The sequence below is a fragment of the Trichoderma aggressivum genome, assembly GCF_033847375.1.
Source record: "Trichoderma aggressivum f. europaeum strain CBS 100526 chromosome Unknown scaffold_006, whole genome shotgun sequence".
NCBI lineage: Eukaryota > Fungi > Ascomycota > Sordariomycetes > Hypocreales > Hypocreaceae > Trichoderma > Trichoderma aggressivum.
The window spans coordinates 430,456-456,351 of NW_026946372.1; the positions used below are offsets into that span (position 1 = coordinate 430,456).

Sequence of the window (25,896 nt, forward strand, 5' to 3'; positions counted from 1 at the left end):
TTTGTCTGGGGATGCCGGGAGACTTCGAAGCTGCGATGCTAAGAAATCTGTGCCCCGCGATGCAAATTTTGGCGGGGCATCACGATAAAGTGCTGCTGCTGACTCAATGCCGAGTGCACGATTGTGTAAATGGCACTGTCTGGTTTACTATTCGCCCACATTTTCAGCTTCTGCTTTTATAGCTTAGCATTCTGCTTGCCGTAACAGTCGAGTTGTGTGATATATAGATTCAGGGTGTAATGAATCTTGCAATTGTTCAATGCATGCACTTATACTGAACGTATTGCATCAAGCAGCTGTTATTCGTTCCCCAGCGCGGATGAAGATGCCTTCTCCATCCCAAACTCCGTCCTATGACCAATTATTTTATGCCTACCGTACTACTATGGGCCTCAGCAACACTTGATTAATTATCACGATGTCAAATGAACACCTTTTCAATTGTCTCGGTATTACGGCATACAAGTCTGCAGTCCATGATGAAAGAGTCTCTCAACGTAACTTTACTTGGCTAGAAAACAATCTAACACATCACCAATGACCTGTACTAGGCAAGTTACAAATCCCCCAATAGGCAAGCTTACACATGCGTCTAAGAATATGCATCTACAAAATAATAGGAATGAAGGAGTAAGAATGTCAGAGGCTGATTACCAATCCCTTGTCCCGTTTGGGTTACTTGGAGCTTGTGGCTCTCACCATCTCCATCTAAGTTTTGCCCGGGGAGTATGTACAAGTCCGAAGCATACTAATACAATACGACTTTTGCAAGTATAAATGTAGCTCTCTGTTATAAAAAGCTGTTTATCCCCCTCAAGTCGTTACTCGGTATTCATTGATCCTTTCTCTCTCAAAGCATCGTATCTCACGTCTCTCATATCGAATATTACAATGGCTTCTCAGACCCTCGATGCTATACTGGTAGTTGGTCCTACGGGCTCCATCGGCAAAGTTCTATGCCGGTCGTTGATTTCCCGAAAATCTGATTTCAAACGCATTGCCTTCTTCAACGACACATCTAGGCCAGAGACAGAAGAGAAACGGGCGCTATTCGACATGTTCCGCAATGGTGGGATGGAGCAAGTCTCTGGGCAATACAAAGATACAGAGCCATTCGTTGGCTTTGACTGTGTCTTGATGCCTTTGGGAAACCATGCCATTAAATTCCAGCCCATCATCATCGATTCGGCCATCACGGCTGGAGTACGCCATTTCTATACAAGTGAATGGGGAGCGGACCTCAGCGTGGGATCAAACTGGACGCAGCGTTACTATAGAGACAAAGTCATCACAAGAGAGCACTTGGAGAAGCGTGGCCGCGAAACGGATACTCCAGATCTCGGCTGGACCTACATACAACTGGGACGTCTCACAGAATGGAGCATTATCAAGCATTTTGGAATCGACAATACAAACCACGTTGCCAACATTTACGGAACTCCTGAAGGACGACAGTCGTTACTTCCGACTAAAGATGCCGTTGCGTACACGATGGAGACCCTCAAGCACCCATTCTCAACTACCAACAACGGCCACAGACGCACATATCGCTTCCATGGCTCCTCTCCCACCTGGGATGAAATCTTCAGTGACCTAGAGGCAATTACTGGTCATAAATACACAGTCACTTACCATGATGTGGAAACGGCTGTGGAAAAGGAAGCCCGAGCAAAACGACTCAACGACGTTGAACTGGAACTAGAGGCTAGCCATCAGTTGATCCAAGGAAGAGGCGGAACTCTTTTGCCAGAGCCATTTGATAATGCTCTTTTCCCAGATATTCACCCAGAGTCGGTTCACTCGGTCTTTGAAAGAGTCTTTCAGGACCCGGAAACGAGAAAATTCGTTGGTGCTCCCTGAGCTATTACAATAGAGTATAAATATGTAGTGTAGCTACTATGGGTACCATGAGTCAAAGCCCTGAGTAAAAGTTCAATTTATTAACATACAATTCATAAAAAGACTCATATTATTACGATGTTAAAGCTACGAAGATAAGAGGTGATCCGTCAAGATGTAATTCGATAACGATGGTTGAATTCTTGTCTTGTATTGTCACCAACCACCCCAAGTATGTGCCAAGAGCATTAACCATCAGGGCCATAGCTGTATGCGCCAGCTTCATTGTCTCTATCATTTGTGCTTTTACAGCCAGGTACGCAGAATGGAAGGCTTTGACACAAAGGCGATAACATTAGTCAATTCAAGTAGTATTCAGGCTGTAAAGAGAATTATTACAAAGCTGGAGCCGTCTGAAACACTGAGTGTATATGTAATCCTTTGTCAGGCTAGATTACTGCATGTAAGCCCAGTCCTGCCCGTCGCGGTAGTGGGTCGTGTCGATTTCAAGCATCAATAATAAAGGGGTAATGGATTGGGCACAAACGCTCCCAACCTTCTCCAGCGCACCATATCTGATATTTAATTTTTGATAAATTGTTATGTTCAGTATGTCTCAGACTTTCTAAAGCACTTTGAGTCATTACCGACCGATATGGCTGATGAATCTAATTCACAAGCTGGAGCGAGCGCACCGAACGAAGAGGAAGGGCAAGCTCAACATGACACCATAATCCGCCGACTGAGAAGTGGGTGAGTAGAATAGTCTGGTCTTACAACTAATCCGTTTTACTAAACAATCTCAGGGAACTACGCGGTCGAGCCAAGGTTGTTCTGATCATAGGTGATGCTGGGGCCGGTAAAAGCAATTTGCTCAAGCTCATCTCAAGAAGTGCAATCCAGATCGATTACCACACTACAAATGGTGAAATTTGATGTTTTTTTTAGTGACATAACGCAGCTAATGCATTTTGAACTAGGAACGGTAGACGCCTTATGCCATTTTGTCACTCTCAAGAACGAACTTTTCGTCTTTGTTGATACACCTGGTTTTGGGACTGCTAGTTACAGTGCATCTCAAGTTAAGAGCGTTATTCAAGGCAGCCTCGGTTTTGCTACACGCTACTTTGGTGGAGTCCACGGCATCTTATATGTTCATAGCATCGTAAATGGTCGAAAACATAGCGGAGGAACGGAGAGTCTCGAGTTTTTACGACGCTTGAATCGGGAAGGGAAGCTACCAACTCTCGTCTTTGTTACGACTGAATGGGATCGCGTGCCAGATGAAAAGAGGCAGTTGTATGAAGACAGAGTCGCAGAGCTTGAAAACACAACATGGGAAGAGTTTACTGACCACGGCTATATCGAGTTTGGATGCAATTATGAGAACAGCAGCCCCGAAATCCGACAAGCCGCAAGAGCGGCACTCGTGGAGCAACTGATAAGGCAATATGACAGAGTCGTCAATGTGTCAAAGGAGATGTCAATCTGGGAGTGGACATGGGGAGACATTGGGACGGGGATTGCCATGGTGACGGCCGGGGCCACTGGTGATGCTTTGGCTGTCGCTGGCAGCACTCTCGTTTCTAGCAGCATTCTCACTGCTGCTGGTATGGGCTATGGACTTTTTCTGTCAGCTCCATTTATGTTCCCGCTTGTGATTGCTAGGATGGCAATTGGCGTGTTGTGGCCGGAGTCAAGAAATGGAAAGCTAAGAATTGGGATCGACACTACTGGGATTTAGGTCACCCAGAGTTTGAGAGAAGGTGCGGGAATAAGTATACAGTAATTCAAGCGAAAGAAATGTATCATTCCAATTATAAAGTGATACTGTTCTCACCTGAGCGACGTACGAATCCCGCAAGATTTATACCGCTGTCTCTTGAGTGTCTAGAGATACGGGCAGTGGTTTTGGTAAAGAAATGAAGCCGCCCATATCCGAGTCTTAAATAGTTGTGTATAAAAGGCAACGAGTGAAGTGGAGTCATAAATAGTATACAGGGTGAGACCTGCGAATTGGGGGAAATGCTAGCCAGTATTCTAGAGATTGCATGAGATTCAAGAGGCGGAAAAGAATGTGAAGAAGATTGGTTTTATTTTTCTCACCTACAGGTATCTAATGAATCAAAGATATCTAAGGTATTTAGATAGCTTTTCAAGTATCTCTACTGTCACTACTTTCTGCTACTATTAATATTTTAATCTGGTGTCTGCTACTATCGCTATGCTTTTCTAATATCCGCCACTATAGCTACATGTCTCTATGAGTAGTTTCTAGTATTATTATTCATCAGTTATGCCCCTAGTTAAATATTGTACCATGGGACCTCTAGGTGCTGGGCAGCAGAGTTGGGGTGCTGGACAGGGTTTCCCTGAATTCAGATTGGCTGTCCACTGCCACTATCTCCTGCTTTCCGTCCTGTTTTCTCTACTATTCTCCCTGCTGTTTCCTCTACTAATATCTCTCCTGTTACCTCTCCTGTTCTCTCTACTATTTCCTCTTCTGTTTCCCCTCCTATCCTTCCACGCCCTGTTGGCTAGCTCGCCTTGTTCTTCAGGTTGTAGCTTGTGCAACATGAACCCCAAAGTCAGGTAATCAAAGACAACAAGAAACTCTTCAATGACAGCCATGGCAGCACGCACGCTCACTTTACCGCCAACGACGGAGAAGATTTCGTTATTAACGAACACTGCAAGCGCAGAGTAGACGAGGCGGATGAGGATGAAAGGCCAGGCGATGGCAACGGCGATCGGACTGTGACGTTCTTGACGAGGCACTCCGCTTCTGTAACTGGATGAAAGAAGGAAGAAATAGGTGATTCCAGCGAAGCCGACGATGTAAAGAATGATACCCGCTTTGCTTGTGCCGGAAACCGTCACGGTGCCGTTGCTGTCAGTCGACCCTCCAGTTCCACCGACAATACTAAGAATTAAGCCGAGGGTAATGAGGAGTTGAACAAAGCGAAACTGTTTTACACTGAAAAGCTGAGCTCCTTTGGCGTTGAAGAAATCGATGCTGGATCGCTGTTAGAAGCAGATTCTGGGGAGTGACGTGTTGGAGGTGTGTGCTTACAATCGTGAGAGTATTCCCAGGGTAGCAAGCAAGAGAGGAGAAATTCCGATAGAGTCGATGATGACAGATGCCGTAAGAAGAGCTTCTGAGTGATCAGTGTGCGTGAGGAGCTGACAAATTGCGCCAGCGATCCGTACGGCACAAAGGACGACTGTATAGATCCATCCCGAGGCTCTGTGGAAGCCGTGGCGCGCGGTAACAATGATGGCAGCGATGAGGGCTGGTATGTAGATGATAAGCTCTACGATGGAGACGTAGTCTTGTGAAATAAGCCCCATAGCGAAGATTGCTGTTTGTGCCGTTGGTTTTCGGGTTGTTCCTGTCAGGTCAAGTGCTCTGGCTCAGTGATTGATAAGATGCTCAAGGTGAGATGAGAATGAACTGGATGATGATGATAATCATATTGATTCAGCAAAAACCAGAATTAAGTAGATATCACATCTATTTAAGTTCTTCAACACCGCATACAAAAGAGAATTGCTGTATCAACTTCTGCTGAACCGAAGCGATACAAACCACACGCGTCAGCTGTATCCATGACCCATTCTAGGATGCAATTCGACGCTAAACGTTTCTGCTATTTCCTCATTTTTCCTTTTGCAAAGAAGTAAACCTCAATCACCAGATTTAGAAGCCTCTTAGATTGTAATTACCAGTCATCCTGTCTAGGGGTGCGCCAATATCTATTGGAGAGAGTGGCTGGGTCATAACCCCACGGTTGCGCTATTCCAATTGTAGTAAATGTTTCGTCGTGACGATGCTTCAAGTTTGAGCTGAGGATGCAGGTCAAAAGGATTACTGTATTTCGTAAGACCGGGTAAGGTACCAGCGCACAAGCTCGCTTCAGCAGTCTGGCTTATGAACGCAGTAATATTCAGGATGCCGAATTCTGAATAGAGTAACATTGCTGCAGCATGTTACCCTATTCGAAATTGGTTTCCTTTGTAATTCACAACGCAAATGATTGTCAGTCTAGATGTGTAGATGTAGATATGACACATATGAGTCATCCCCTAACCCTAAATACACGATGAACCAAGTGATGAAGAATAGTCCATCTAGCATACATAATCTAGTAGTTTGGAGATGTATATAATTACAATATTTTATAATTTGTAAGGATGAGATCGATACTCTGGTGTCAGGAATGCCCGTGACCGAACCCCATCCTGTATTAATTTCGACATTGCCAGCGCTTGATTAATGCCCATAGAATGGCCAATCTTGTCTAGACAGTTGGCAATCCATTTTCGAAGCTCATCGCATGCAAATCCTGAGTTTGCAGCAACCAAGAGAGGCCACATGGTGGTAAGGCCGCCAGCTCCCGAAGCTCGAAAGAGTGATAGAGTGCTCATCATATCTAACCCGTGACTAATAGATGTGTGTGTGGCTTTCAGAGCAGAACCTTTCAAGTCGGTATCATCCTCTATCCCTATATCCAAGTTATAAGGCACGCTGGCACATATGTCTTCCACCAACTGAAGCGCTGTCTGGCTAGCCTGGCTTGCCAAGCTGCTGCGTTGCGAAAGTCCAATATCGTCACTTTCTGAATCTTCCAGATTCTTGAGGGTATTGATAATGAGCTCTTGAATGATGATGCGAATTGAACGGTAGTTGTTCCACATGCTACTTGCGGGAATGCTTTGATATATGTGATAGCTGTCACCCCAGACCGCTTTGGTGATGGGCTTCCCATCAAACATTGGAATGTTGACTATACCGTATCTCAACAAACGGGGCACGCCGACCATGAGTGATACCAGCTCTGAATCGAGTTTCAGAGCTGTGCGGATGATTTCTGTAGGGCTAACAATGTGCCTATTCGTCACGTTGGCGCAAAGGTCTGTCAGCCGAGTAACTATAGTGGCAAGCTGATCTAAGATTTGATCATTGGGATTCTGATCTCGTTGGACTTTTTCAGTTAGTTTATTGAAAACTGATGAGCTGTATCGCTCCTGGTAAATTCGACTGAGGCTCTAGATATAATTTGGTGAGCATATCCTTTAGATAACACACATGTAGGCTCGTGTGGGGTCTTACCACTTGAGCGCGTAGTTGCGTGAATAAATCTAGCCCTTCCTTTCGAGAAAGCTGTTCTGAGCCGCGAATCTCTATCAACCTTGTTGCGCCTTCCATATGATGCACCCAACGGTCGATGAACGAGCCGTCAGAACACGTCATGACCTTGCTTTCTCAGGATTAGTTGACACTGGGTTGATCTTTCGGTATTAGCTTACTTCAAATATACCAAGCATAACCACTGCTGCCAGGATACCATCCGTCTTGCACAGCACAGAATCTTTCAGGGCCAAGTTGGTCTTAGACAAGGCTGTAGTATACTCTTTCTGCGCCTTCAACATGGTATTAGGAGATAGTCGGATATTTGACAGAGCCGCTAATGCAACGGCATTGACTGCCGCGTTGACTGCCGAGTTTTGTGAGTTCTCCATGAGAGGTAGTAGATATGACATATAACTGCAACGGGAGCCTCCTGTCATGTAATTAACATAGAGATAGCTCCTTGCAATTTCTTCCACAGAGTACACAAGAGTAGCCGTTGGAATGATCAAAGCCGTTTTGTCGCTGCACAACGGTCCATGATCGGCTGGATCCACGGGCACTCCAGTCGAAACCGATGCCTGAGATTTTACAACACGTGTCGGCACATGGCGCTTCTTGCGTGCTGGAGCCTTATAATTGCGAATAACATCGTTACTCTGATCCTGGAAGTTCAGGTCCAGCAAATTCCGGTATCCAAGACAAATGACCTCGGCCCGCATACACTGAGTGCACGAAGGCTCTCTATGATCGCACTACGAATTTTGATGATTAGCCTGTAAAATTTCATAACCTGGACTCAATTAATTTCTTCATGGTTGACAAGAAAGAAAGAAAACGAGCTGTTAACAAGATGTCCTTTTGACTTAAACGCACATGTTGTTTCCAGCTCGCTTGTAAGTGCTAAACTTACCCTTAATCGGCGTTGCCGGCAGCGCTCGCACGCAGCGCTCGGCTTGCCGCGATAAACCATGACCTGTTTTCTCAACTACCGTTACCAAGACATTACCAAAAGAAGAAGTCGATGCGTTGACCAACAATGGAAATGTTTGAGAAGTTGGTGGTTGAATAAAGAGAGAATGGCGTTGATGGCGGCAGCACCCCCATTATTTAGACAAATCCATTTTGGGTAACCAGCTCGACGCTACAGAGAACCGTACCGTTTTATCCGTGCTCAATACGTGTAATTGGTGGACTTCACCTTATAGCCGCGTCACCGCCACCTCCTGAGCCTCATATTCCACCATTCCTTGCCATCTTCAGAAATTCTTTTCGCGATGAGAACTGAAATGTGACGAGGCTGACGCTGTCGAAACGCGTCGTCTCATGACGTGGTCTTACGTTTACACTCTGCCAATGTCTGTTGGCCAAATAGCGACGAAAGATTCATCTTCAAGTATATGCTGCGGACTGGTTCATAGGTACTTGGCCTTTGCTCATACAGCCAGTTGTTTAACATTGCATATGGGAACATTATCGGACACTAAAGAAAAAAGTTGTTCATCGTTTATACTAATATACTTTATTGTGTAACCCAGTCCGAGTATACTTCTAAATTGTATTGAGTTGATCAGAATGCGACACCCAGCACCACCAGTTATAGGGCTCGGACAAACTCTTCCACCGCGGAGGCAACCCCATCAGGCTTCTCAATAGGCAGCAAATGGCCAGAGTCTTCAATAATGACCAGCTTCGCCAGGCCACTCCGCCTGCTATTCAGATCTTCCTGAACTTCGGTAATCATCTTTTCGGGTGATTCAATAACGTCGCTCTTCCCAGCTACTACCAACACTGGAACCTCAATAAGATGAAATAGAGGCCGAATATCTTCTGCGGAGCCATAATGAGGCCACGCATACTTTGCAAACTCATTACCACGGACCATATCGCCGGCCAAATCCCTCACCACGGCATCTGTCAGGGCCGGGCTCCCTGGCGCAGTAAGGACGGTTCGAATAACCGCTTCGGCGTTTGTGGTGTTGTCATAGGCACGAATCTGTTGTTCCTTCATGTGCGAAGGTAGAGAAAGGGGCCCTGGAGGAGCGGGTGCGACCAAGACCAAGGCCTTCAAAATAGTCGATGGAAGACGATGTCGCCCAGCAATCGCAGTGGCAACCTTGCCGCCCATGGAGTGCCCAACCAAGATGACGTTTGTCAATCCAAGACTCTGAATGACGGCTTCAACATCGGAGGCAAAGTGACTAATGCTATAAGCCTCAGCTTCGGCAGGCCCTGAAGAAGCACCCCAGCCACGAAAGCTTAACGCAATAGTTGGGAATGAAGGAGACAGGGCACGGACAACTGATGACCAAGTGTCGGCCGAACCGCCCCAGAAATGAAGAAAGATCAAAGTTGGAACCTTGGTAAAGTCAACTCCTGCGGGATTTGTCTGGTTAAAGTGAAGATTGACATCTTCATTAATTTTCACAAATTTAGAAACTGGTGTAGACATGACGAGCAGTTTTTCTAAAACGTATGACAGACAATAGGGCTCTATAGGATCAGATATGGCATTATGGGCCATTTCGCGTTCTTTATGTAAGACATGGTAGCTATTCATTTGAGTAACTAGCGAGCAAAGGGTGTTGGCACCATCCGAGTCGGTTCGGATAATGCTGGAATACGAACTCTAGCCACAGGGGATTCCAAATGGTGTTCGATATATAGTATTATTTGTACTTGGCTTACTAAAATTCGAGTAATTTATGATTCCTTAAATTGCTGTGTTTATTCCGAGGGTAACCGGAAGGAAGATGACTAGTTTCGTGACCGCGGAGTCAGTGGCCATATGATTGCCAAAGAGCCAATTCAACAAGAAGTCGCCACCATCACCAAGAGATAAAGAAAACGAATTAAAAAAATGAATAAGGATTGACGAATATGAGATAATGTAAAAGTCACACTGATCATTTGAATATTAAACTTTGACTGTGCTGTGTGTCACTTCTCATACATTCGCATCACTAGATCTAAGCAGTAGTGGGCCTGCTTCTAATACAGACCGATGGCGTTGGATTCCGAACTGTTTCGGCTCTGAACTCGACTTAGATCCTAATACCAAGCTCTTATACATCAGTCGACAACTGCGGGCCTGGTGCTGGCACAAATGCTGCGCTACAACTCTATTTACTTGGAAGTTGCTTGGACAGCGTCCAACAAGAGGCGCCCTTCCGTCGTATAGCCCTCGACAAACCTTTTGCCATATTCCATCTGGAAACTGTCTACACATTGTCAGTACAGAAATGGACCAATGACATCGAATATAATATACACACCATATGTAGTTTGTGGTTTAGAACGGCAAAAGCCACAGATAATTTCGCGAACGCCGTCAGCCAAGTCGAGGCGAGGAAACCTCTTGTTAACAGCATTGTATACCTCCTCAGAAATCGTACCATTCTCATCCAAGGCCGGACCCCGGAAATCTGCGGCGATTCCAAGAGCACAAACCTTGATGACCTGTTCCTTGTGCAGCGCTATCGAGGGAGTAGTATGCAACGCGATTGCATCCCACACTAGCCGAAGTCTGAAATCGTCCCAGTTATCTGCTTTACCGTTTCGCTGTTCTTTCTTGATCCAATTACAAGCAGCTTCTGCACCATCAACTTCAAACCTCTTATCTTTGGAAATAAGCTCGCCTGTTACGTCCCAGCCGAGGTCATGGAGGATCGCGCTCAGAGCGTGTACTTCGAGATCAATCTCCGAGATAGCACCGGCCTCACGGAACTTCTTGTAAACAACGACGCCCAATATCCATGAGCGCATTACATGGTTAAATCCCATATCATTAAGGTGAGCGCGAGCGTACTTTTGAGCAGCTCGCACAATTGGAGTGTCGATTACAGTGACTCCTGCGATAGTTGTTTCAGGGACATGGGCCATGATTTAGAGCGAGTTCTGGTTGAAAAACAGTAGAAGATAATTTCTGAATAGCGGCGTTGAGTTAAACTGTATAGGATGAGTGTCGAGGAGTAACTGCATTATATGTGTTTGCTTTTATAGCGAATTATTACGGCTTTAAATACTCCCGTTTCAGGCTGACATGGAATTAGTTGACTGACTATTAAAACAACACAAACTCATAATGTGACTATCAGATTCTGCTCCGATGTAAGTCGGTTTACAAATTTCATCAATACACAAAGCTTGAGCCATACTGGCTCGAAACCTTTATTTTTGTTACTTAGCCCTATTCACAATTGAGATAGCTCATTCCCAGCGTAGTAACTATCAATAATAAGTAGCATTCTGCCAATGTGCCCCACGATTCTATGCAGATTTATCCGAACACATTCGGATATCGTTGTAGAGCAACTGCATAGGATGTACTTTGATAATTGTGCCGAACCTGCTGGCTAGAGCGCTCCACATAGCTGGAGGTTAGGCAATCAACCCGATTCATAGCAAATTCCCTCACGGAGTAGAGTGGGATTCTCGAATTCTAGGACCATGTTGTACAGCGGCATTGACGAAGCTATTTTATTAGACAACGAATGATTCGTTAATAGCTAGCTACCTATATAAGATATGCCAGTAAGCTTATTCTAGATGATTCGTGATGTGCTCCCTTAACGAGCAGTGACTCACTTGATCATACGATCGAACAAGCCAGTCATTTCTATTGATGATTTGTCCTCCAGTCTATTGTAGTCCCAGTAATGCCTTAGCCATAGGCCTATTTAAGTGACTATTTATATCAGGCTGTGGCGCAATACGGCTAGTCAAATGATCGGGAAAGTTTCTAATCGAGGGCGAGAAAGAAGCTGTGAACTCCTTCGGTAAGCACAAAGGCCCCTTGGTCATTGTTCGCAATGGGATAACATGTGTCCTAGAGAAGTATGAGAGAAAACTTCAGATGGGATGCAGTATGCTACCACTTACCGACCAGAGGTCACCCTTGGGAACTGACGATTTCTTAGTGAGTGATTTCTTGAGTACCTCCTGTTAGAATGCACTTACTGGTCCAGGTGACCGAATATCCCTGGCAGTCTCTGCCCTCAAAGAAGTATATGGTACAGCCGTGGTAAGAATCCGTCAGCACATGAGCGCCGTAGAGCTTCTCGTCGAAATTGACGCAAACGAGTGGATCCTGTCCAGTCGTAGGTTTCGAGTATACCGGCTTCTGCGTACAAGCTCCGTCTTGGAACAAGAAAATGTTGGGGTTGAATCTCCAATTTGCTCGGTCTTGGAGCTCCCTGATATTCGATGGTGCTGCAGAAACGGTAGCAGCTAGGATTAAAGCCACAGCGGCAAAGACCTTGTTATTATAGATCTAATGTGAGAACGTTAGTTGATGTAAGTTGACTCTGTGTAGTCGATTACTTTGTTACCATTTTATTCCTGAACTTGGAAGATTTATTATTGTGTGTCTTCTGATAGAAAAAAGAACCGGTACTGTCATTCAGTGATACTCGGGCATATATATAAGCAAATCAACAACCCAAATACTACAGGTGTACTGACTATCTTATTCTTAAATTTAAATACGCCTTCTATGAATATAGCTCCTACAAATAGAACACTCGAAAAGCATTGTTCAGAAACTGTAAGCAGTGACTCCGAACAAGGCCCGTAGCGGTGTAATTTTGCATATTGGTTAAGCGGGAAAAGTCGAGTCCATGTGTAATTTATCCGCCCTGGTCAGTATCCATCGCCACAAAGCGGCGATGCTGGCCTGAGCAATTGCTATCTGACTGTCTGGGCGAAAACAGCTCTCGTTTTCCAGAGGGCGACTTACATTAAGAGGCGCAATGAGCTTTGGCTGGCTGTTGTGTTCTAATAATAGCCAGATCAATCTTTGCACACGACGGAATTACGTGTACCTTGCAGTATGGTGGTTCCAGCGCGGAGGAATTACGTGTATTGGGATATTGACCGAAAGTCGACACATAGGTCGATGTATGAGCAGGCCATTCCCGCTCATTAGATATGGGCTATTACGACCCGCCATGACATAAAGCCAAATCGAAGAAGGCGTGATGCCAATAATCACAACTACAACAGTCGTTTTGCCGGATCCAATTATTGACGAGGGATTACATGCTAGGATTTCAATTGACCGGATCGTAACACCAACCGAATAAGAATAGTCGAACAGGGTAGCTCTCAAACTTCATAATAACTGTTCGATGCTAGCTAAAGTTCTAGGTATTTAGAAAGAAAGGAAATAAAAGGTGCCTAATCTTGAGAAACTTGTAGAATAACTTCACGTGTTGTAAACCAAAAGCAGAGTTGGCCTCTCATCTTGTGATGCTCCCACTTCAGCTCTTTATCGTGACAGAGGTTATCTAGGGGGTCGAAAGTAACATGCACACTTTTCGGCAATTCCCCATAATATTCACGTAATGGTTTATACGTAGTAATGGCATATGAGAGATGTAATGGCTGACTGTACCTTTGGACTAAATCTAAGCCTAGGCGGCATTGCCCCAGGGCTCTCTTCAAACCATTGTTGTACTCGATCAATATGCCTTTGCAGAGTTTGGTTGAAGCATCATTAAAGACACAAACGTTGGAAACATTATCTAACGACGCGGAAGAAAAGTAGGCACCAGGGACGGGTTGCTCGTCTGTCGATGTACCGTGGTTTATAATCTCAGGGGTAGTATTAACTCTAATCGATGAGATAGGACCCACGCGCGGAATGTCGTGGATAAGCGTAGGATGTTGTTCCGTCATCGTATATGACGCTTCAAAGATCGACGTATTGCTTGGTGAAATACCAATTATAGATTGTCCAGATTTCATCTGCAACTACACATTATTAGAGCCAACTTGGACCAGTAAAGAATGCCTCAACACCTACAGTAATAGAGTTTGGCGCGGAGTTTAAAGCGGCACTCCTGACACCGATTGCGTTGATCTTCTCTGCGGCTGTTAGGGGTATATAGACCCAAATGAGGGCCCACGTGTGAAACGAGTGTAATAGTCAAATATCTCGGAAGAAGGCAAGCCTTCGTTGCTGTGTCCATGTATACTAATTATGTTCGGGCCTCTCATAAAAAAGGAGATTCCTGTACAATGGCGTGGATCTAGATTGGTGGCGACGAACCGTGAGGACGGAGACATGGATAAAGGTGTATCGCGCTCAGTACTTTGATGATGGAGAAAGTCTGGTATGTGCACCGGCGCGCTCCAGATGTTGATATTTGATGGTATTGGAATATGCAGTCGACCCATCCCAAGCTGAGAAAGTTAGCGGATAACCAATTTAACCTTGTGTTCGAGAACTGATAGATATGTGTGGTATCAGAAAACATATTAATACACATACCTGAAATTCCACCTCGATTGTTTTCATTGCCTCTGCGAGTTCTAGTATGAACACGCGAGGGTGACTGGAGGCATGGATTGCCTTATTTGCCGAAGATCTAGATATCCTTTCTATAGAGTGAATGACCCGAGGATCTATTATTAAACGAACATAAGGGCCAACAGTCTGTTTGCTCCCGAGAAACTTGGGGGGGGCTCCCACGAGACCAACGCAGCACTTTAGAAAGCGAGCAGGTGACGGCTTCATGCATCTTGGCTGAATCCAGTTCCTCCATAAACTCAAGTGTAGAACATAATCTCCAGACGAGGCTAGATGGCGAATGGCTCTGTATCATCCTGGCGATTTCAGGAGGAAATGTTTTGCGAAAACCACATAGTTTTCTTATCATGTCTGGAGGAGGGTTTGTAAAACTACTGCCAAGCAATTTAAGAGGCGCCATAGTCCTCCAAGCATATCTCCATGTTGCCGCGAGCCATAAGCGCCTAAAACCGTCCTTGAAAGCGTCATTTCCAAGGTCGTGTCGGTGCCTATAATTTTTCAACATTCGACAGCACAAGTCAAAGCAATCTATATGCATTGTTGCGCTCTCCTCCACACCAAGGCATAGAGAGCAGCCTGGTTTCTTGCAGAATACAATATCATCTTTTGTCGATTGCTCAGCATATCCGTTGCGAGAAAACTTGCGCGCGTCATATACTTGGCACAAGGTATGGCTAAATAACACTGTACGTGTTAGCGACATGTTCCATTCTGGAAGCACAGGCATATTTGCTTACGTGCGCAAATACGATCACCGGGTAGAAGAAGTTGTCCACAAGCACCACACTGGGGATGGATGCATATGTGTAGTGCCTCATCGCCGGGTTGCAGGGCTTCCATGTTGTCAAAGGTCTTGGAGCTGTCCGTATAGTAGGTTGTTGTGCTATGATGGGCGAAACATGACGACGTTAGCTCAGTGGTAATTACTAGCACTGAGGAAGTAGGGCGCTGGTCTACAACTCAAGCCAGTTGCCAAAGCCTCGTGAATCAGAAGACGATGTGATGGCGCATTTCTGAAGGATGAAGGATGAAGGTTGGAGGATGTCGCTGCGTTCCCTTGATCAGCAAACAATATCTATCCCTGCCGCGCCAATCTCAAAGATACATGTAACATATAGCGCCCCGCATCGCCTTGCCCGATACGCAATACGCGATTCTTACCTCTAAACATTGAAGTTACCTAGGTATGTACCTGTATGTAGGTTTCACCAGCCAAGGGCAATGTGCAGGAACTCTTAACAGATTGCACAATTTTGCTCTTGCAAACAATTGTAGCAAAGCCATGTTAATCACTAGCTCTCTATGGGATATTTCCGAACTTCCTAGACCCAGTTGAATCTGCGTGCTCGATATAATCGATGGTCAATCTCATCAAGTATCATTCGATTGTGAAGGCTTGTTGGTCCTAATAAATTACAGCCAGGCTATCACACCTGCTGCCTATTTATGCTTTCCGCTATCTGTTTAGCCGTGAAGAGATCTGGGATGGAATTCTTGATAATAGCTGCAAAGATTGATGCAAATGCCCTTTTGTTGGCTCTGATATCGAGATACGTACTCTTTCCTCCTTGGACCAGTGGCAGGACTTCTTCAAGCATAGTATCAAGCCTGTCGTGGTCAAACAACCAGAACCTTGCACGGGTACCATAAAAAGTCATTGCCAAGGCCTGCGGGGCTCCTTCACCCAGCTGATAAAACTCCTCAGCACCAGTCCAAGCCTGAGATTCAGCGATAGTAAGGTCATTCTCCGAAGCATTGTTCTTCTTTCCTTCGGCAAAAAGAATGGCCTGAAATTTCAGTTTGAACTGCCTTTCCATGAGTTCTTCCACGACCAAGTCGATACGCCGCCGAGTGTTGTACTTCCCCGGGGGGACTTCATGATCAATGGAATAAGTATCCCCGGCAAAGATAAGCTTGAAAACGTAGGCCCAAAAGTTGACAGCGTATGACTCTGGTGCTGACTGGGCGTCTAAATACTTTACCAGACGCCCTCTGTTTCTTTCAAAGTCGAGGATATCCAGGATTCGGATAAACAGCTCCTCAGTAGGCAGCTCTTTAATGTTCTGCATGATGGAGAATATAGCACCAAACTTTTCCAGTTAGCAGCACTATACGAGTCAAGCTGCGGACGTGAGATACACATGTAGAGAGAACTTACTCGAAACTCTTATATAATGTTCTGTTCCCGTACTAGAGTATACGGTTGGCTTCCAGGATAATGATTTCTCTTCGCAGAAGGAATAAGGGGTATGTGGGATAAAAGTGCTGTGCCTGCATCGGCCTTGATCGCAGTGAATTACCAACGGCTGGCCAGGCAAGCTATCCAGAAAGCGTAGAGACTGCATCTTTATATAGGCATGATTTATATTTGGGAGGCTGACTCCAGTAATCGTGGTCCTCTCAGGGTGGTTCAACAACGCAAGTATCCAGCAGGGATGGCTCACTTTTCACTCATCACTCCATTGCTAACCGGCTTATTCGCCTGCCTCTCTGCCGTGATATAAGTCAAGGTCGTCAATGGGTTTCGTCTAGAGTGCCATGCAATTGAGGGGTCTGCTGCGTACCACCTCAATATCGGATACCTTAGTAAGTATTCATGAAGGTTTTACTATATGTACTACCTTGTGTATATAGTCGGGATAAAATGGCTGCCTTGGTCCTACCCAAGAGGTGCATAGCTATGTGTGTTGGGTTACAACTTGCGACATGTTATCCCCCTCCGTCTGCCTGATCCCGAAGGCCATTGTACGGTAGCGTATTTCTTTACACACCGACTCAGTTGTAAGCCAGTCTGTGCTACTTCGTTATCGTATCGAGCCGTCATATGTGCTACTGTGACGAAATCTTTTCTCTCAACGCTCACGGGAGCTTAGTTTTTATGTCTTATATTTTATCTAATGGTTCCGTACCCGACATGCTCTGCTCCTTCTGTTTTCGCAAACCCATTCCCTGTCGAATGATAGAAGGCTCCTCCCGCTGTCAACAAAGATTGTTTCAGCGGTAAATCTTGCCTCGTCGTATGGTGGTGCCCAGTCCATGTTCAGATTCTCGATCATTTGTGAATCGTCTCAGGCTTTTCTCTACCAAGCTGCGGGCCTGCATGGTCAACTATTAGTGACACTGCTCTCAAACTGTCCCCAGGCAAAAGATTGGGCGATCAACGCAATGTTTAGCCATCAATCTGGCAGAATCGACCAGCTATAAAAGAATCACTGCTACAACAGGACCAGGCCATAACAGGGGCTTTTTTTAATAGAGAATGTATATAGTAATCTAACGTATTTTATAATAGTATGAATAATGAATGTAATTTATAAAATCTTTTCTCCTAATTATAAGAAATAAACTACCCCCACCCCCAGAAGAAAATTACTACTAGGGATCCGTGGATGTAGTCCAAGGCAACTATCCGGTGAGAAGTGGCATATAAACATTCAATGGGCTCTCAATATCCAGTACAGGACAGTGGAACTACCAGGTAACATGGACGATCTTGTTATAATTCGCTGAGCCCCACTGTCACTTGACCTCGATTATAAAAGTAAGCCGAATCGCCGCTCAACTGAGTTCACTAAGCAATTCCAAGGAATCATTCATATGCCTTTCTAGAGCTACTAAATAAAGGACTTGCCGGAGATCATCCCTGCTCTTCCTTAGACTCGCAACCAAATTAAGTTACCCGCACCTCTGCCAACAACGATATAGATCGAAGTAGCATCAACTGAGCTTCCGAATCATTTCAACACACGTCCGCCGCGAACAGTCTCGATTGGTGGGATTTTTGTCTTGAAATACGGACCCAAAGTATACGGAAACGAAGGATGCGCACTGCTTCTTTTAGAAAGGGTAAAAAAGGTACCCGCTCCACGCCTTTACGCCAAGTATCGTGAAGAGCAAAAGCTTTATATTATTATGGAATATATGTCCGGCCAACAGCTTCGTACAATCTGGCCCTCTCTGTCAGAGTATTGAAAAATCGCCCATCGTTGACCAATTACGATAAGCGTTCAATGGCTTGCGGCAGTCACCACCACCAGCATGTTTCTCTGGAGTGTCTATATGGCCATTCACTCATCGCTAGCTACATTTTCTACGGAGAAGGAATTTGCAATGCACTTGTATTGCGTTCGAAGAAGAACTGGGAGTCATATGGCAAACGTGCTTGGATGACTGAAGATTTTCATCGTCCTTTATCGGAAGCGTTGCAGGGTCATTCTGTCGTATTCACGTATTCTGATCTAAAGCGCAGGAACATTCTTGTCAAAGAAGAAAGGAGCTTCAGTAATGATGGAGAATTTTCGCGGTCATTCAAGGTCGCTGCAATTCTAGACTGGGAATATACTGGTTGGTATCCTAGTTACTGGAAGTAACCTTGGCGACGATGGCTTCACTGCATTCTTCAACCTCGTGGTGATTTGGGATTAATAACAAACTAAACGTGATAATAATTGTCATGTCTTGAATATATGTACGATATGATTAGGTCAGATACATTCATGGTCTATTCTACTGCCAGCGTATCCCTTCGTATATCATCATCTAACATAGACCACCGTCGCTACAGCTTCCCGTGCATCTGTAAGATCCATCGAGATTTGCGTCAGAACCGTACATGTCGTAGCCCAGGAACCATCCATTGAGCGTCTCGTGGAGATAGTTGAGATTCTGGGGATCTCCGTGATTCCTCCCTTCCTGAGAGCAGGGATAGTCCTGCGTAATTCCTCTGCCGCCGTTGAGTCCAGTGCCATCACTAGCCGTGTACCATCCATTGTATGAGCCCAGAGCGTGGACAGCATTGCCGCCCGTGTTATTAAGGGCACCCCGAAGAACCCAGGCACCGCAATCGACATTGTCCTGGATGGGATACTGGCAGCTGCTCTGGCCGTTCTGGCAGTTTCCAGGATCGCACTGCATCAGGCCGGGAGTTGGGCCGCCCTCATCAGCGTTGCAAGAAGACTCCTGCATGGCAATGAAGGCCAAGATGGCGGGATCGATGTTGTACTTCTGGCCGGACGACTGGAAGTACTGGTCATACTGTCGGCAAGGTGCACCGACGCCATTATAGTAGTCTGACAGGCTGATGTGTGACAGACTGTTGATGTCCAAGAAGGGCGGATTCCAACCATCGCCATCAAGGCCAGTGTTAAGCCAGGCTTCGGAACCGTTGGGACCGCATGCATTTGAACCGCCTGTTGTTTTTGCGCAAGCGCCTTGTGCGTTTGGGTTTGTCTGGGCGGATGCTAGTCTGGCAATGGTGACGGCCAGAGCCACTTGGATGAAGCGAGATGACGAAGTCATTGTGAATATAGTTGATTGTAAGATGATGGATGAGTTGAACTGTGCCAATCTACAACTAACTACAGCCATCCTAAGCTCCCTATTTATTCACATCCATCCGGCTCTCGCTAGCCCGGAACGTAAACGAGGCTCTCGCGATACTTCTATTACTGTACTTCTATTACAACCTCTGCAGATCTTGCTGGAATGGTCGGAAGGCGGTGACAGGTATTGATTGACTGACCTGCCACGTTCGGAAACATCAGGGCTGATCCTAAGCCGCCATGAAACCTGCAAATGCTCAAAACGCAAGGGACCCGGCACCATTACTCCGTTTCAGCGTGACAATCAGACAGACTTTCCAGATTCAGAGTCTTAAAGAACCCGACCGAAGAACGGCCGTCTGGGGGATATGACAGGTAGCATTAGGATGGAAACGGAAGCTCGTGTTAGTGTTGGTGGCCGATCGCCCGGACGAATACGAGTCTGTTGCCGGCAGTGTTTTGTTATTTGATTGCTTCCACGCGGGCTTCCGCAACGCATGAAATTGGTGGAAAAAAGAGCTGACAATTCCCAACAGGGCTGTCGTCTAGCGGCTTCGCCCTTCGATTCAAGTGGCAGGTTACATCGTGCCCACAGGAGCTGGTTTTGGCCATTCGCAGTAGTAACGCGTATGATGTTGATGTTTCCGGCATCCGTAGCTACGCATTATACCATGTATCAACCATAGTAGTAGTTGATGAAGATGGACTATGAATTCGTTATTTCAAGAGGATTATCGAGGTAATCCATAATCATAGATAGAATGGAGCTTCTTCGTGACTGACTAGCACTGACGGTCTAGCGAGACTCTTCTGTTTGTTCTCAATAGCGCTACTTTTTTCCATTGTCATGATCATTATGAGATTGCTGTGTGCTACTATTGGCTTAGCCCTTAGAGGCAACCGACTTCACAATGGCTTTTCGGACGGGCTTAGACTGCCCTTTGCAAACGGCAACAGTTATAAGGCAATCTTTGCTCTTTGTCCATTGGCGTAAACTTGTAGATAGCTACTTTATACCTACATGTAATGAGTTATCCTATTTGCGCTGTATTGTATTCCTATTTGAACCGCAGTGGCCTGTGCGCCGCACTAAATGGCCCGTGTACCAGAATTCTCTAAAACTACTACTAACTTCACTTATAAAAAAACAGTTAAATTAAATTAAATAAAAATTATTTAAAAAATATTATAAAGTAATTATATACTTTATTTTATATATTTATTTTTGAAAACTTATATTTAGTAATCCCTTAAGTTATAATTATAAAAAGACTTCACTTAAAGATTTTATAAGTTATATAACTAATAAAATAAATATATTTAAGGTTTTTATATAATTTATATATAAAAAAATATAATTATAAACCTTTATTAAATTTTATTAATAAAGATATAAGAAAAACCTACTTTAAGTTTTAAAAAGTTATATATAAGTTTTATATAAAAAACTTAGTTATATATAATAGACCAGTCTATACTAAATAATATAGGGTAGTTCTTAAGGTAATAAACTAGTTATAATTTATATTAACAAAGGCAGTAGGATATAAATTAGGTAATCTTATTATATAGCTAATAGGTTAAATACAGAGATTAATCTTATTACTATATTAATAACTAACTATTTAAATTATCTAAAGAGTATAATAACTAAATCTTATATATTTAGTTAATATTATTAAATTAATAAAAGTTAATAAGTAACTTATATTAACTTATATTATAGGTTACTAAAGATTAATAAGTAACCTATATTAACTTATTTTTTATTAGTAAATTAGTCTATAGTTAATTTAAGTATGTATTAATTAGGCAACTATAAAGCATTTAGAATATAATATAATATCCCCCTTCTATTAGTTTTATCCTTAAGGCTAGTTATAATAGTCCTACGCTTTATTTTATAATTATACTATTTTAATCCTTAGTATATAATATATCTTTTTATTCCTTATTTATAAATTTTAACTTATTCTTATTAACCCCTTACTTATAAGTATTAATATAATATTAGTTTTTTAAAATTCTAAGACTTATTCTTAGTCTTTTTCTTATCCTTCTAAGGATAAAAAGCGCGCAGATTAAGCTTATTTTAAGTTATTAAAGTAAATAAATACTATAGGTATAGCTATAATACTATATTCTTATTATAAAAATATAAATATTAGTAAAAAGTATAAGTTTAGTATTTACTTTATTAAGTATTAGTAATATATTTTAATAAAAAAAATATATAATAGTAATACTATTATAAATTTTTATAAATTTATTTTTAAAATTATTTTAGCTTTCTTTACTAATTATTTCTAATAGCTTAGTTAAGGCGGAATTATAAAAAGTATAATATTAAAAAGTATAAAGCAGTAGATTAGTTTATTAAGTATTAGTAATATATAATAAAAACTTTAGCCTAGTTATAAAAGGTATATAAGTTAAAATAAAAAGTAAAAAAGTATAGTAACTAAGTTTTTAATTAAAGTATAAAGGTAATTAATATATAAGATAGTATTATATAGTAAGAGTTTTTTATTAATAATTAGCCTTTTTTTAATATTAGTTTAAAGTTCTTAAATTTAGGTACTCTTATATTATTAAAGGATATTTTTTTATTATCCTCTTAATTAATTTTATTTTTATTTAGTATTTTTTAGTTAATTATTCTATTCTAAATTCTATTTTTATAAGGAAATTATTTAAAGTTACTTTTAAGTAGTTAAAGTTACTAATAGGTTTTTATATATTTTTACTTTTATTATAGCTTTTTTATTTTATAAAGTATTTATATTATTTTTATTATTTATTAAGGCTAGGCCTAGTAGTAATAATTATTTTAACTTTATATTTTTCTTTAACTACTTTTATAGTAATTTTATTATAAATAATTTTTTTAGTATTTTTATTTATTAATACTTTTTTTAGTAAAAAAATATAAAAAATAGGGTATAATTTAATAATCTTAGGTAGTTTAAGCTTATAGTTTACTTCCTTAATTTTCTTTAAAATTTTATAAAGTCTAAGCTTATAGTAGTTAAATTTATTACTTAATCTATTTATTTTAATATTAAAAAGCTTTTTGCCTTATATATATTAAAGTAGGTAAACTATATCTCTTTCCTAAAGATTTAGTTTTTTAATCCTTCTTTAGTTTATATATTTACTTATATATTTATAAATAAATTTAAGTTATTTTTATAATTTTTTATAAAGTTTCTTTATATTTTTTATATATATTCTTACTTTCTTAGTATATAGTTTTTATCTTAGGGGTTAGTATATTTATAAAATAAAGCTATAGTTTATATAAAAGGGTATTACCTTTATTAATTCTAACTTAATACTATTATAGTATAGTTAAGCTATTAATAGGTTTATAACCTAGTTATTCTAAGCTAGGTTAATATAGCTTCTTAAATATACTTTAATAATTTAGTTTAATTACTTTATTTATTTATTAGTCTATAGGTAGTAGGTAATACTAAGTTTATAGTTAATCCTAAGGTAAGCTATAAGTACTTACTAAAAGTATAATATATAAGTAGATTTTTAATTAAAAATTATTTCTCCTAGTACTTTATATTTACTTTTTATATATTTTATATAAATATAAGCTTAGTCTTTAGTTAAGTTAATTTTTTTATTAAAAATAAAATAGGTTTTTTTAAAAAGCTTATTAATAATAATAAAAATACTATTATACTTAAATCCTATAATTAGGTCTTTAGAAAGTAGTAAATATATAATATAGTTAAAAATAACTAATTCTTATAGTAATTTTAGTATAAGTAATAGTTATAACTTACTATAGGGCAGATATTAACTATCTTTTGTTTTTCTATATATAATATAGTATATAACTACTTCCTTTACCTATTACTTAATTTCTTTAAACTTATAATATTATTAAACTTATTATATAATTTTAGTAATTCCTTTATAACTATATAGTTTATATTTATAAATATAAGTAACTATTTTTTATATATAATTCTTTAAGTATTTATATTTTATTATTAAGTATAAAATATTTTAATTTTATTATAATACCTTTAGGAAATTATTTTTATTCCTAAAGTTTAATATATTTTATAATTTTTATTAAAAGTAAATTATTTTCTTTAACCTTAAAAATAAGGTTAATTTATTTTTACTCTAGGGCTTTTTACTTATTAAGCTATAAGACTTATATAATAAAATCTAGTATTTCTTAGAAATAATTAAGCCTTTAGCTAAGAGTATTAGCGCAGCTATTTTTAAATTTTTTATAATAGATTATTTTATAATTAAATATAGCTAGAAACTTAAAATATCTAACTTATTTTCTAAATAATTATTAAGTTATTATAAAAAATATAATATTCTTATAGTTAATATAAACCTTAATTTTATATATATTTTTAAAGTAGTAATATTTTTAGTATTTAAATATAATAATAATAGCTATAAATTCCTTATTATAAATAAAGTATTATAATACTAATTTATATAATTTCTTAGAGAAAAATATAATAAGTTTTAGTTTTCTATTTTAGTCTAGCTAATTAATTTATTTATTAATAGTAAAATTTAAGGTATTTGTTTTAATTATAATTAGTTTATTAAGATTAAATATAATAAGTATTAGTTTAAAAATTATAATATTTTTAAGTTATTTAAAAATAGTATTAATATTAGGGCTTTATAGAAATTTTTAATTCTTTTTAGTAAGGTTTATTAATAGCGTAGTAATTTTAGTAAAGTTTTTTATAAACTATTAGTAGTAATTAATAAGTCCTAGAAAACTTTATACTTCCTTAATATTATTTAAGGGTTCTTAATTTTTAATTACTTTAATTTTCTTAGGGTTTATTTAAATTTCTTTAGGTATAATAATATATTTAAAAAATTCTACTTTTTATATATAAAATTAATATTTCTTAGGGTTAATTAGTAAATTAGTGTTTTAGAGGGTTTATAATACTTAATAAATATATTTTTAATATTTTTTAAGAGTTCTTAAGAAAATAAGAATATTATTAATATATATAATAATAAAGTTATTTAAATATACTTTTAATATATAATTAATTTACTTTTAGAATAACGCAGAGGCGTTAGTAAGCCCTTGTAGTATAATTAAGTATTTATAAAGATTATATTATATTTAAAAAGTAGTTTTTTATTTATCTTCTGCTTTTATATAAGTAAGTTTATAAGCTTTAGTTAAGTTAAGTATAGTAAAGTAATTTATTTTAGTAAGATATTCTTTAATTTTATTAATTAATAGTAATAGGGTTTTATTTTTAATAATAATATTATTAAGTTAGTAATAGTTAATAATTAGTTAAAGTTTTTTATTTTTCTTTAGTATAAAAATAATAAAATATTTAATAGGTAAATTAAAGATATAGATATATTTTTTCTAAAGTTATTCTTTAATTTATTCCTTAAGTATTTTAAGCTTAAATTTACTAAAGTTATAGATTTTATAAAACTTAGGAGTAGTTCCTTTTTTTAATATAATCTTATAATTTTATTCTAAGTATAGTAGTAGCTTTATTTCTAGGGTTTTTTAATATAACTTTTTATATTTATAATATTATTATAGAATTTTTTTTATATATTATTCCTTAGGGTTAAAGTTAACTTTCTCCTTAGCTTTTAAAAAAGCTTAGTTAAGATTTTAAAGTTTTATTTATATTAAAGTAATTATTTTATAAATTTTTTATTATTTTACTTTATTTTATTTATTTTAATATTATTATAATATTTCTTAAGGGGCCTTAAATTTAACTTTTATATTTTTAGGTTTTTTATTTTCTAGTTTAAGAAGCTTTAGGTTTTCCAGTAATATACTACTTTTTTATTACTTCTCCTAAAATAATTATAATTTAGGTTTTAGTATTCTTAATAAACTAAAGTTATTTACTTAACTTACTTAGTTTATTTTTTAGTTAACCTAAGGGTTATTTTTTTTTAATTATATATATCTTAATAAGGCTTTAAATCCTAGAATATTTAGTATATTAAAACTAATTTTCTTTATTTTACCTTAGATTTTAATATTAAAAAAAATATTTTAGTATTAATAATTCCTTTATTATATTTAAACTTTTAGTTATTTATAGTAAATATATTATAGTTTTTATTACTTTTATTTTTATATAGTAGCTATAGTTTAAATATAAATATAAGTAAGATATAGTTACTTTAGGCTTTATTATTAAGAAATATTATAAATTTATACTTTTTAATAATTACTTTTATTAAAAACTTTAATAATTATATTAATTATATAATAATATTAATAAATTCCT

The 25,896-nt window shown here is 39.4% G+C and overlaps 9 protein-coding genes across 9 annotated transcripts; 2 read left to right on the forward strand and 7 right to left on the reverse strand.

The window, feature by feature from the left end:
* Positions 1-891: 891 nt before the first annotated feature.
* On the forward strand, positions 892-1,860 carry Triagg1_2388 (uncharacterized protein; the record flags this gene model as incomplete). The annotated part of the gene is made up of 1 exon (XM_062896563.1): positions 892-1,860. One exon carries the CDS (start codon positions 892-894, stop codon positions 1,858-1,860), a length of 969 nt encoding a protein of 322 aa, XP_062758600.1.
* A 634-nt stretch (positions 1,861-2,494) lies between these two features.
* On the forward strand, positions 2,495-3,583 carry Triagg1_2389 (uncharacterized protein; the record flags this gene model as incomplete). The annotated part of the gene is made up of 3 exons (XM_062896565.1): positions 2,495-2,592; positions 2,646-2,764; positions 2,820-3,583. 3 exons carry the CDS (start codon positions 2,495-2,497, stop codon positions 3,581-3,583), a joined length of 981 nt encoding a protein of 326 aa, XP_062758601.1.
* A 771-nt stretch (positions 3,584-4,354) lies between these two features.
* Positions 4,355-5,190, reverse strand: Triagg1_2390 (uncharacterized protein; the record flags this gene model as incomplete). The annotated part of the gene is made up of 3 exons (XM_062896566.1): positions 4,355-4,376; positions 4,421-4,855; positions 4,913-5,190. 3 exons carry the CDS (start codon positions 5,188-5,190, stop codon positions 4,355-4,357), a joined length of 735 nt encoding a protein of 244 aa, XP_062758602.1.
* Positions 5,191-6,018: 828 nt separating this feature from the next.
* On the reverse strand, positions 6,019-7,692 carry Triagg1_2391 (transcriptional regulator family: Fungal Specific TF; the record flags this gene model as incomplete). Its single annotated transcript, XM_062896567.1, has 3 exons — positions 6,019-6,888; positions 6,953-7,096; positions 7,150-7,692. The coding sequence occupies 3 exons, from the start codon at positions 7,690-7,692 to the stop codon at positions 6,019-6,021; spliced, it is 1,557 nt and encodes a 518-aa protein (XP_062758603.1).
* Positions 7,693-8,567: 875 nt separating this feature from the next.
* On the reverse strand, positions 8,568-9,530 carry Triagg1_2392 (uncharacterized protein; the record flags this gene model as incomplete). The annotated part of the gene is made up of 1 exon (XM_062896568.1): positions 8,568-9,530. The coding sequence occupies one exon, from the start codon at positions 9,528-9,530 to the stop codon at positions 8,568-8,570; it is 963 nt and encodes a 320-aa protein (XP_062758604.1).
* Positions 9,531-10,096: 566 nt separating this feature from the next.
* On the reverse strand, positions 10,097-10,852 carry Triagg1_2393 (uncharacterized protein; the record flags this gene model as incomplete). Its single annotated transcript, XM_062896569.1, has 2 exons — positions 10,097-10,191; positions 10,246-10,852. 2 exons carry the CDS (start codon positions 10,850-10,852, stop codon positions 10,097-10,099), a joined length of 702 nt encoding a protein of 233 aa, XP_062758605.1.
* An 859-nt stretch (positions 10,853-11,711) lies between these two features.
* On the reverse strand, positions 11,712-12,303 carry Triagg1_2394 (uncharacterized protein; the record flags this gene model as incomplete). The annotated part of the gene is made up of 4 exons (XM_062896570.1): positions 11,712-11,798; positions 11,852-11,874; positions 11,930-12,242; positions 12,301-12,303. The coding sequence occupies 4 exons, from the start codon at positions 12,301-12,303 to the stop codon at positions 11,712-11,714; spliced, it is 426 nt and encodes a 141-aa protein (XP_062758606.1).
* A 3,406-nt stretch (positions 12,304-15,709) lies between these two features.
* Positions 15,710-16,351, reverse strand: Triagg1_2395 (uncharacterized protein; the record flags this gene model as incomplete). The annotated part of the gene is made up of 1 exon (XM_062896571.1): positions 15,710-16,351. The coding sequence occupies one exon, from the start codon at positions 16,349-16,351 to the stop codon at positions 15,710-15,712; it is 642 nt and encodes a 213-aa protein (XP_062758607.1).
* Positions 16,352-18,821: 2,470 nt separating this feature from the next.
* Triagg1_2396 (uncharacterized protein) lies at positions 18,822-19,580 on the reverse strand (the record flags this gene model as incomplete). The annotated part of the gene is made up of 1 exon (XM_062896572.1): positions 18,822-19,580. One exon carries the CDS (start codon positions 19,578-19,580, stop codon positions 18,822-18,824), a length of 759 nt encoding a protein of 252 aa, XP_062758608.1.
* Positions 19,581-25,896: the final 6,316 nt, after the last annotated feature.